At 33.9% G+C, this 12,644-nt stretch overlaps 2 protein-coding genes across 2 annotated transcripts; one reads left to right on the top strand and one right to left on the bottom strand.

The window, feature by feature from the left end:
- The first annotated feature begins 361 nt into the window (after window positions 1-361).
- On the top strand, window positions 362-8,898 carry LOC127087711 (PX domain-containing protein EREL1). The gene is made up of 10 exons (XM_051028646.1): window positions 362-846; window positions 1,926-2,036; window positions 3,038-3,136; window positions 4,113-4,199; window positions 6,040-6,148; window positions 6,238-7,043; window positions 7,239-7,403; window positions 7,513-7,755; window positions 8,047-8,265; window positions 8,421-8,898. Exons 1-10 carry the CDS (start codon window positions 757-759, stop codon window positions 8,649-8,651), a joined length of 2,160 nt encoding a protein of 719 aa, XP_050884603.1. The 5' UTR covers window positions 362-756; the 3' UTR covers window positions 8,652-8,898.
- Window positions 8,899-9,231: 333 nt separating this feature from the next.
- On the bottom strand, window positions 9,232-11,569 carry LOC127087713 (adenine phosphoribosyltransferase 5). Its single transcript, XM_051028647.1, has 7 exons — window positions 11,331-11,569; window positions 11,096-11,206; window positions 10,887-10,979; window positions 10,152-10,301; window positions 9,974-10,032; window positions 9,776-9,848; window positions 9,232-9,430 (listed from the first exon to the last, which is right to left on the bottom strand). Exons 1-6 carry the CDS (start codon window positions 11,419-11,421, stop codon window positions 9,777-9,779), a joined length of 576 nt encoding a protein of 191 aa, XP_050884604.1. The 5' UTR covers window positions 11,422-11,569; the 3' UTR covers window positions 9,232-9,430; window position 9,776.
- Window positions 11,570-12,644: the final 1,075 nt, after the last annotated feature.

Genomic DNA, 12,644 nt, shown 5'->3' with positions numbered 1-12,644 from the left:
ATTCTCAATCCCCCTTTAATATAGCTTGCAAATCTTATCTTATTTCCCCGTTTATTTTCCTTTCATCCTCTCTCCCACTCCAAAAGAAATATTTAAATATAGATTTATGTTTTTACTTATTGAGCTTTTAAAAGGAAGAAGAAGTAAACTGAAATAACTGATAGGACTGATTTTAACCTTACCTTACGGCCACAGATGGAAAGATGTTTATGTTTCCATTTACAATTATTTAAATCTAGGGTGCGGATAGTAAACCCAATTATCGAAAGAAATTGGCCCAAGCCCAATCCCTTTTTTCCTCCAAAGGAGGGGTGTTGTGAACTTTTGTTTTCTCTATTGATTCCGTGTGAATTTGCTAAAGAAGACAGTTAGGTGATATTGCTCTTTTTGGTTTCATTTGAGCTCCAAAAAAGCAACCGCACCATCGTTTTAAGTGCTCGACACGTGAGAATTCTTTGGTTTTCATTGGAGAAGACACGTGTGAAACCACGCTAAACACGCACTACACTAACGGCTTTTCTTAGCCACGTTACCGCTTCTACTCTTAGCGTGCGCCCCCCACTGTGCACACGCCGGCATAGATTCCACCTTGATCGATCCGATCGGAGAAACCCTAGTTTTTAGCGGTGCCGTCACTTTCACTTCAAATCTCAATTCCAATCGTAAATTCTGAGATTCGGTAATCGATAATCACGTTATGATCTTCGAATCTTAGAAAGGTAGAGTGGATTCGAGACTGTAACAAAGAAGAAGAAGATGCAGAGACGAAGTCCTCCCAAGCATAGACACGATGGGACTTCGCCGCTGCCTCTTGGCATGGATTGGAGTCCTGCACCTCGAAAATGGGTTAGTTTCGTGATGTGATCTTGTAATTATGGTTAATTACCAGTGTTCTGTAAATTGATATTATTGTGAATTGATTGATGCGCATGATCGTGATGAACTGTGATTTGTGAGCATCGTTATTGTGAATTTGGGTTAGTGTATGGATGTGAGTGTAGTTGCAGGGGAACTTAGGTTTTAGTTGCTTTTTGCTTAGTTGGAGGCCATCTTGTTCATGAAGAAGTTGATGCTTGGTCTTGCCTATTTTGTTAGAGTTTTCTGAGTCCTGATTTGCTTTATGCTAGCTATATTCATCAGTTGTAGTGTTTCTTTCTGTATATGTAATTTGTAGTCATTCTGTACTGGGTATGTTAGGACTGTCGGTTTTCAAATGGAAATTCACAGTTTTTCAAGTGGAAACCAAGCATTCACCATTCCTCGGTTACATTAGAAGAGTTTGACATTAAACAAGTTAAATCGCGTTGACATTTGAGTATTTCTTTTTATATAAATGTTTCTAAAATGGAAATCATTTTTCTTATGCTATGTGTTTGATGATTGGCAACGAGAGAGGGAAGGGAAGTGGAAAGTGACCTAAACTCTTGTTTGGTATTTTTTAATCAGGGGAAAGGGATAGGGATGGTTATATCAAATATTTTAGAAAACAATGCCATTTGATAATGGTATAAGTAGTATGCTAGCATTCGGTTAAAGTTATGAAGTACTTTCAAAGATGAAAGATTGTTGACATTATTCTTTTTATGTATTGGTTAGAGATGCACACAGAGAAAACTAAGCATAGAATCTAAGGCTTCTCACATGCATTTGCTTCCAAGGGAATTGTACACCCCCCCCCCCCCCCCCCCCCCCCCCCCCCCCCCCCCCCTCCATTCTTTTAGTTAGCTCTTGATGTCTGCTAGTTTTTTATCTCTCAATGACGACATGGGCAGTTGTTTGAAAATATACGTGAATTCCTTTTTTCCTCCTTTAAATTTTGTATATAATCATCTTCAATCTTCATTGCCTATATAAACATGTCATTTGAAGAAATATTGTACTTTATGGTATTCTAAGCTAATTTATCCCCCTTTTCTATTATACAGAATGGACGGGAAACGGAATGGCCACACAATCATCGTACCGGTTGGAGTTATTGTGTCTTAATACCTTCTTGGGTCTTCGTGCCAAAATCAAGGAATTCAGATCCTATAGTGGTAAAGTTGATCAATATCCAAATTTCTATTCATGGCTAGTTTAGGTATAATTTTGCACCAGTTTTCGGGTTTGGGTTTGTCAGGACTACAAGTATACAAACACCTTGAAATGATCATATTCTCAGTTTTTAAAGTTTTGATTCATTCAGCTGTTTGAATTGTAAAAATTGAGGGGGGGTGAATGTAATGCGGGGATTAATCTTATCTTTTTAAAATGAGGTAATTCACATCCTTTCTGAACTCTAAAACATAACCATATCTTTTGACCAACATTCCTGATAATAGTAGTATCTATATGCTGATAAATTTAAAAGACACTTCCACAGGGTTATTTTTGCTCTCTAATTGTTGTACATATCCTAACGACATTAACTATCCAGAGGTATATGACTATTCTTATCTATGTAAACAATTTCCAATATAAGGGCATTGCTAGTATATTTGTCTACCCATGTCAATGGTTATCGTTATGTAATATCGCCACTATTATTTTCACAATATTACACACATTCAGTTTAGTTGTCTGTATCATTTGTGTTATGGTTGTGTTGTGAATCCCTAGTTTGCTTTATCCTTTAAAGGGATAGTTTTACCTAATGGCCCATCCTGCTGGGTTCATTTTTTATGTACCATCTTGTGCTACACTTTTCACCGCGTTATACTCTATTCCAGTCACTCTGCTCCCAATAGTTGTTTCTTTCTGTTATTGGTGTAAAGTGTAGTATTTAGTTTTATATGTCAAACAATGGGACCAAATGCTATTATGTAGAGTTTGATAGTCATAGGTATAACTGACCGAGTGTTTGAGTTCTATAAATGTGCGTGCAAAGTCAAACCAGTATACATGTATGTGAATTAGAAAAATCTGTTCTATAGAAAAGATAAACATAGGTGGCTTAGGCATTAATGTTTTATAGGTTTTCCACTATCCATTCAATTATAGTATGTTGTGGAGTAGAAGCTTCTTTGTTAGTTTTCATTTTAACATCATTAAGGGACAGTTCTACAGGCTTCAAGTTGGTATACAATCACCAGAAGGGATTACGAATATCCACGGAGTACTAAGAAGGTTCAATGATTTTATAAAGTTGTATGTTGATGTAAGTTTATCATTTTCAACTGCGTTTTGATTTTCACATATTACTTCTACTTTGGATGTGATTTTGACTACTGAATTTCACTGAAGCATTATATCCTCACATGGGCGTGCATACACACACTGATATATATTGGTTGAAACCTATTTTAGTGTTTAGTTTATATTCCTCCACATAACTATCTTTTTAGTAGAAGGCTCCACATAACTATTTCATTTTATTGTAAACTTGACGGTAATAAAAGGTAGAAAAAAAACTTCAATGAACAACATATATTTAAGTTATCCAATACTCTCTCTCATATTCATTTCTACCGCCTTTAAAGTTAATGAAGGATGTATCACCCTTATACCATTTTAGTAAACTAGAAGCACTTTTACTGTCTTTTAAATGATTAAACCTAGTTTAACAAATATGCATATGGCTCACTTTCTTACTTAGGAATTGTCAATAAGAATTCAAAAAATAATTATTTCTCATGAGTAGTATGTTCTGTCCAAAAACATATCAATGTAGTTTAGAAATTTCAAAACAGGAAATCTTTAGAAAACTGATACCAAAGTTTTAGGTTTCGAACTAAACCAGATCTCGAAAAAACCCAAATTAACTTTTGAGGTGAAAAATAGACAAGGATATGGAGCTTTGGAAATAGTATGCCTTGTAATCATGATTAGAACGGTCTCATAATACATATGCACAACAACATGAGGGAAGCCGGCATTTTTTGAAGCAATGCTAAATAAGGGTAAGAGAGTCTTCTATGAGAAAATATAATTTCTTTCAAGTGTGTATTAGTTCTGAGGAGAAAACAACATTAGTCATTAATGATAATAGAATCAATGCTTTATTTATAAAGGGTTTAACAAGCACACTGTATGACCTACATGTAGAGGTAGATAAATATCATACGTATGATATGTCTGTGCTTGTTTTGATTACACTGATTTGTTGACTGTTTGACCACATATTGTCTATGTAGCTTAAAAAGGAGTTCCCCGGGAAAAATATCCCTCCAGCGCCACCCAAGGGACTCTTGCGATTGAAAAGTCGAGCTTTGTTGGAAGAGGTTAGAAATTTCTTAAACTTGTTACAGTACCAATGTTGCATGTTTAGGATTATGGATATGCATATGTCGTCTTGCTTGAATTTAATTGTTTATATGAACATACTTGGTCTAAATGCGCCTCAAGTCTCATCTGAAAATGACTAGCACGTAGAAATTTATATAAGTTACTCCCTCCGTTCCTTTATAAGAGTCACTTTTTTGAAAAAAAATTGTTTCTTTTTAATTGTCATTTGCAAAGTTCAATGTAGTATTAATTGCACTTTTGTCAAAATTACCCCTAGGTAATAATTACATAGAGAGAAAAAGTAAAATGAATGTAATAAATAATTAAGGGTATTATAGATAAAAGAAGAATTATTGTTTGAAAAATAACAATAATTATTAACTTTCTTGGTATAAGTACAAAGTCAAAAGATGACACTTAAAAAGGAACGGAGGGAGTATTTTCGAATCTCATACATCTGTCTTAGATTTTTGTTAATCATCGCGTGCTTACAATCCAAATATAAGTTAAGATCTGTCCAGTCAAGATGCAATCCATATTTAATATTTACCAAAATGATTGAAACAATAGTCACATGATTTGCTGGTTCCCATAAAGAACCGTGAATTGGTTCGCAAGTACTGGGTCACAGTATTTTTGTGAATTGGTACGTTGAAATTCACGAATATTTCCTAGAAAATGACATGCCAAAGTACCATCCTTAATAAATTTGGACTTCTAAACAGAGCCAGAGATTTGTTTTTCACTTTAATAGTGATAAATCCTGGGCGCCAGCGCCACCGACTCGAAGCTTCTTTGTGAACTGTATTACTGAACTTTGCACTGCAAAGTGTATTTATAGGTGACTTTGTATTTCACGCTAAGCAAATTTCTGATCTCTTAATATTTTTCATCAAATGTACTATATGCCTATGCCTATCTCTCCCGGTTAGCCACATTTTTATGTGGGTATCAGCCATGAACCAAGTGAAATACATTTTTGTTAATATCAATTGTTTATATTCCATATATATAATCATTTTTAACCAAATAAATATCGAAGCTAATTGCAATCTGAATGACTATGATTGAAACATTAGTAATAAACATAAGAATATTTCTTCTTATGCTTTTGTATTTATTTATGTACATAATAATTCATCCCAGAGCATGTAAATTTTTTCACTGAAGCCTGTCATTAACTTTCTCTGACTTTCTAAATGTCCTCTCTGACCTAATCACAAAATCCAACAAGTTTTTGTAGAACTTTGACTATGTTAACTTTTAACCATAATTTTCAATTTAAATAAATAATAAAGAACTTTCTAAAATTATTTTATATCTATATAGCTTTTTATTTATTTGGTTACTTGTAATAAATATCCATATTGGATAATGATACTAATTATACTTGTAGAGTTTTGGGGACATTAAAAATGTAGGTGGAAAACTACCTCCTTGCTCTCCTTATTAAGTATAGATAAACATTATTATAAATTATTTAGCAAGAATTTTCTTAGAGTATTCTTTGTAGCTATGCTCTTAATATTCTTAGCTAAGATCGTCTAACTGAATCTTAAACGAGGTTGTTTGTGTGTTTTACTATACATGCAATCTATATTATTTAATATTCTTAGCTAAGATCGTCTAACTGAATCTTAAACGAGGTTGTTTGTGTGTTTTACTATACATGCAATCTATATTATTTTGTACAACATGATAAGTGGCTCCATCTAATGTAGTTCGACCCTCGTATAAATTTTCTTATCACAATCAGACTGTGCCTCGTGTACACTAATGTCAATACAGGAGTTGAATAGGCGGTTTTAGAGTTTAACACATTTACTTCTGCTACAGAGAAGGCGCTCTTTGGAGGAGTGGATCACCAAACTATTGTCTGACATTGATATCTCAAGATGTGCTCCTGTTGCATCATTTCTTGAGCTAGAAACTGCTGCTAGATCTTGTATGTGATTTTGTTGATTTGTCCTTGCTGATTGTTTGTCAGCTTTCTTGAGCTTTTTATAATGTTTACCTCATGTAATCACATGTCAGCATTTCAAGATGCAAGCCAGCAGAATTCAGTAACAGATCATGATTCTAATAACAGAGATTATTCGGTGCAACCATCTCTCCTTTCGAGCTTATCATTAGCTGCTGGAAGTTCATCTGTTGCGTCAGATTATGGTAGTGATACTCCATATGATGTATCGGAAGTAGGAACTCCGAGAATTGGACGGGATGATAATTCTGAAGTTGGGACAGATGATCTGACATTAGATGAAGATATGACAAACCCAATAGAAAGGCTTGTAAAGTATGGCATATCAAATATTGACGAGGGTTTGTTTATGGGTCAGACTATTTTAGAGCAATTAGAAGGACTTCCTAGGCATAAAGTAAATGCCAGACATATGAACAATGTTGCAGGGAAGGACAGAAGTAATGGTAATTCGTATGATTCTTCACTTCTAGCTAACAATACCATGGAACGTTTCTCTGAGCCCGGACATGCTAAAGCTTTTGGTCACATTCGTAAGCTTTCAAATGAGAGTGTTGGAAGTGATGGAAGCTCAATACGAGGTAGTGACATGTCTAATTTTGGGATACCAAATTCATCTGGTGATGGCTCTGTCGACCTTCCTGGATGTGCCTCAGTTTCGAGAGAAACAGATATTGCGGGCCACAAGTCGAAGTGTGCCGGCGATGCTCAATTAGTCCTCCCGCTAGATCAACGCAATAAACTGAACAGGATTCTTTCAACCATGCAGAGAAGGCTATTCACAGCGAAAACTGATATGGAGGACCTTATAGTTAGATTAAATCAAGAAATAGCGGCAAAGGATTTTCTTACAACAAAGGTATACCATATGTGATTAGACATGCATTTCATTGTAAATTAATATATTTTTAGCTATTTTGTACCGGAAATTAGCCAGACACTACTTGAATAAATGTCTATAATCTATGGAAACCCAGTTTCCTTATGTTCCACAACATGCATACAAACTTCGACATTATATATACTGTGTCCATAATTGAGTGGATCTGTTCAGGTTAAGGATGTGGAAGTTGAACTTGAAACTACCAAACAAAAAAATAAGGAGAACTTGCAGCAGGCTATTCTGATCGAGAGGGAAAGATTTACCCAAATGCAGTGGGATATGGAGGAACTTAGACGAAAGTCACTGGAAATGGAGATGAAACTTAAGTCTGAATCAGTATGGCATTCTTATATTTGCTTAACATATATTTAACTTTCTTCTTTATAGACTAATCGTTAATTTAAAAAATTAATTGCTCATCTGCCGTACTCATGCATAATACCAGGATGGAAATGCTGGTCAGAATTTGACAAAGAAATCAATTGTCCATCAGAACGATGTGCTGTTGCAGGATTTAGATGTTGCCAGGGAGCAGCTGGAAATTTTGTCAAAACAGTATCTAGAGCTAGAAGCAAAATCCAAAGCAGATATTAAAGTTCTGGTTAAAGAGGTTAAATCTCTCCGTAGTTCCCAAACAGATTTGAAGAAGGAACTTAGTGAGTCCATAAAGGAGAAACTTGAAGCGGAGGTAGGTTCTGCACATGGGTTTCACATATTCTTCCTCTCGACAGTTAATACAAAAAATATGTTTATTCTAAATAAATAGAAAACTTTTCTGTACTGTCTTTACCGCTTTGTGAAGTTATAAAGAATGTAACCAGCAGGACATTGTCTTGGAAGCTTGAATTTCAAATGGCAATTACTTCCTCACTATCTTACAGGAATATTGGCTGTTTGATTTGTTAACTCAAATCAAGTTATAAACCCAGAATGCATGACTTATATGTTGATGCTATGCTTGTTTTTCTCGTGTATTCAGAAACTACTACTTCATGAAAGAGAGAAAAGGGAACAAGCAGAAACAGCTTCTAGAGAATTGCTTGAGAAATGTGGCCTTCTTTTTAAGCAGCTTCAAGAATGCAATGTCGATCTTCCTTTCAATGACGAGAATAGGACAGTCTTGCATTCATCAACATCAACTGATGCTTTTAATCTATTAAAGACATCTGATGACCAAATCAACATCCTACTAGCAGAGGTACACGTTATCTTTTTCCTGTGGCTTTCTATCCTTTATAACCAGTTGAAGGGTTGAGCCGTAACCAATTTGTTTAGTACTCTGCTTATTTTAATGTAACAATTTCTTTCTTGCAAATATGTCTTTACTTACAGAGCTTATTTAAATTTGAACAGGTAGAAAACTTAGAGAAGGACTACGGAAATGCAGCTTTTATCGGGGAAAAAACCAATGTCATACAAGATGGTGCAATCTGTGGTGATGAAATGAGAAAGATCATAGCAGATTTGTTCGTTGATAATGTTAGATTGAGAAAACAAACAAACCAGATTACAAGGCATGCGCTCAAATTGGATATGACAACAAGCGTTGTTTCTCCTTCAATTGAAAATGTAACAAATAGTTAGAAATATATGGGAAGTGGTATTATATATTGTTCTTCCACTTTTGACTTAGATCCCACCGTTTCCCATCCCGGGATATGGGTTAATTTCATACTGAATACAGTCGCTCCCCAGTGTATTTATCCCTGTATGAGTTTTAATTTACACACATATACAAGCCTTTGCATTGCACCTTTATTGTGTGTGAACTTAAACATACAATAATGAAAAGTTGGATCTCATCAAAGACAATAAAATGATGTTTGCTCTCCCCCTTCCCTCTCTATGTTTTTGTTAACTGAAAAGACATCGCATCACTGATTATAGAAAGACAATAGTAAAAGTGTTCTTTGCTATTAATATACTTGGTGATTCAAATGATGTCTGTTTTAGGAAGAAGACTTGATTTTTAATGCTACGAATATATTATTCCTCGACATAAATTCAAATTAATTCTACTTGTAATAATTAAGATTTGAATTTAAAAATCTTTTCATATCTTAAGTTCAACAAATAAAATATATAATTTCTGATAAATTCAATCACTTGATGTTTGTTGGAGGTTGTAAACCATACTGGAATATTAGAAACATGGATAGCTAAATGAGGCCTTAAATTGATGTTATTAATTAATGCCAGAAAAATCAATCTCTTGATGTTTGTTCAAACTTGTTAACCATACATGATATCCTAACATGTACAAGATCAAGATACAAAGAGGACAATTTTCATGATGATATTTTGCAGGACACACCACTCCACAGGCAAAAAGATTTGATCACTTTTGTATTTCAATCACATCTCTGCATGAATAAACAAAACAGTTAGACGAGATATACTACTATCAAAATGGTAAAAATACTGTGGAACAAACAAGTTCGAGTATACGATGTTTAGGTTTTTCCAATGCTTTGGTCCCTCATAAAGATCAAAAGAATCAAAACCATGAAACGTGTCTTTATTTGCTTCTTTTGTTTTTGGCAATGTCTTAGAAGCACTAGCACAAAAGGTGCCAGGAGTCAAAAACCACTAAAAAAAAGCTGATTTTGAAATCTATTTTGAGATCATGAAGAAAAATGAAAAGAGTCACACCAAAGAAACAAAAATGTCCTATTGAAATTCCCATTTAAGGAAAAACATTAGTGTACCTCAAAAACATTGATCTATTTGACGTGGCTCCACAAGGACATAAAGTGGCTTTCCAAGAAGTTTGCACCGTCCCTGAAAAAATTAGGCTTCATTGCATTTCATTTCCATCATCATTACAAACAAATCAATCTAGAAGTTGAAAGTTTTCTTTATTTTTTGTATAAAAAGTTTAGTCCTATTGCATTTTTAGTCATTACCTTAACCTCAGGCACACCAATTACACAAGCACATTCCACTACTTCAGCACCAGCACGTTCTACAGAATAAGTGGAAACAAACCATTAAGTACATTAGAGACCAAGACCAAAACCAGATATGTTCAACGATTATATGTCAAATAATGAAGCATGGAAAAGAATAGTATAATTCACATACCTAAAAGTCTTATTCCTGCTGACAAAGTTCCACCTGTTGCAACCAAATCATCGATAACTATAGCGCGTTCACCGGTTTGGACAGCGCCAACATGCATTTCCAGACAATCAGTTCCATATTCTAGAGAATATTTTTCATAAATTACCTCGCCTGAAAAATAAAACATATCAAAGCTCAGGCATTATGAGCATCACGACTAGTAAAAATCACTGTCAAGAAAAACTAAACACAGTGCAAAAACTTTCAGCTTATTCTCCGATGAACATAACCTACTTCACTTTAGAATATGCACCTCAACATAAACCATTGTAAAATCCTATCATATATAGTAGCAAACAACTTATGCAAACTTTCAGAAATTAATGCAGCCATGACTGAATGTACCAAATAGTTATAACTCAAATTTACAGAACATTTCATATCTTTTTCTTAGATGTTATGAGTGTCACACCTTTTATCCCAAAAGTGTTGATGAAAAAAAAAAACAGCCCTTTAATATGAAAAGTGAACATGTGAATTTTCAAAAAGAAAAAATGTTTGAAGCAGTAAAGAACATCACATTTCAAAACAAGTCAACTTAACCTAACTTTCTTCAAAATGAACTCAAAACAAAATCTTGGAACAATTCCAACATCATTATCACAAGATATTTCGTGATGCTTATAGTGATTCAAGTTTAGAAGCAAGTTCTACCAAAACAACACTCAACATAAACAAAACAAAACAAAAAAATACCCGGCAGCTTCCGAGGTTTGCGTAAAGGAACAAACTTTGCACCAATACCTAACGCAACAGAGGAACCAAACACAAAACCTCGTGCTTCAATTCCTGCAAACCAAACCCAATTACATTCCCACATAAACAATTTTTTTTTTTTTGAAAATATTTAAAAAAAAAATAAGTGTGTTAGTTTTTGTGAGTGTGCATGAGTAAAGTAGTAGTACCAGCAACAACTGAAATGTGCATGTCTCTGTAACGATCGACAAAAATATCGACAGTATCTTTAAACGCCTTGTGATCTAACAACAATGTCGTTATGTCTTGAAACATTATCCCTGCAAATTTTGCCACTTTCTGTTAATTTAATTCAAACAACACAAACAAGAAAAAACACACAAACCCAACCCATAAAAAGACACTAGAGAGTTTTAGATCTAGAAGAAGGGATTAAAAGAGAACCATTTTTGGGGAAGTGAGGGACAACTCTGATGGATTGAGAGATGTGTTGCAATCTTGGGTCTCCCTTGAGACCATTTTCTTCGGCAAACATTTTTTGGTTATTAGTATTGTGTTTCCCTCCGAAAGTTTGAGATTTTATTCTACTAGTGTTGTGTTATGGGTGAGTTTGAAGTTTGAAGTTTGAAGAATGAGTGAAAGTTTCAAAGTACTTGGTAATGGGTACTTTGTTTTTGAGCTATATTTATTACTATTGTTTCAACTTTCAAGCAGCTTTCGTCACTCCACCCCACCACGGCACATTCGAACATTACTGCTCACCGCCACGCGACTTTCCCTCATTATGTCACACGCCCCACTTTCTTTTTTTTCTACATGTAAAAAAAGAAAAAATGATTTCACAATAAATTGAATTAACTCAGATATAATTTGAAATGTGTAATTGGAATGAGATCTACAATAGTAATATAGATAAAAAAAATTATTTAATATGTTATTGAGATGTTAATTTCATAGATTTTGAATGATTTCTAGATAAAATAATTTATGTTTGGTATAATGATTAGTTTAATTTGGTCTTAGTCTTTTAAAGAAATTTCAAATATTAAATACTTTGACTTTTTTGACAAAAAAATATATTATTTTTTTAGTTTTTATTTTAGTTTAATTTTATCCATTTAGAAAAAGTCAATGATTTAAATCTTAAAATCTTTGACAAAAAGATTAGTTTTTTAAATGAATTAAAACAATTTTATTGAGCGCTATTGGGGAGTTCGATGGAAAAAATTTAGATAGTCCTACCGATAAGGAAATTGAAAAGAATTCAAAAAGGAAGGTGAGGTTGTCGATGAAGGAGCAATTTTAAAGGAGAAAAAAGAAGAAAAATGCACGCCATCTGATAAAGAAATAGAAGTAAGAATAGAAGACGCGGAGGTGAAAATTATATGTGGAAAAATGTCAAAAATGCAATATGAAGATTAAATAGTTTTGGATAAAGCTCCAAATTCAATTATTCATTTAGACATAGATATTCAACTACAAGATTTTCAACAAAGGAATAGTCATACACCTAGCAACAAGGCTGATAAAAGAGGAGAAATAGATAAAGTATTTGATGAGATTTATGCCTTGTTTGATACTATTAAACTGAAGAAAATATGGAAGAAAAACTTTCAATTCCTGAAAGTGATGGACTTTCTACCAAATAAAAGGAATAAGAAGGATGATGTGTTTTTCGTGTCATATATGTTGCCATAACACAAAAATCGAAAGGTCAAGCTTAGGACCTTAAAGAAGCGCTGGATGGGAGGCAATCCA

This window comes from Lathyrus oleraceus, chromosome 5 (assembly GCF_024323335.1).
Source record: "Lathyrus oleraceus cultivar Zhongwan6 chromosome 5, CAAS_Psat_ZW6_1.0, whole genome shotgun sequence".
Classification (NCBI taxonomy): domain Eukaryota; kingdom Viridiplantae; phylum Streptophyta; class Magnoliopsida; order Fabales; family Fabaceae; genus Lathyrus; species Lathyrus oleraceus.
This window is presented reverse-complemented; position numbering and strand designations above follow the sequence as displayed.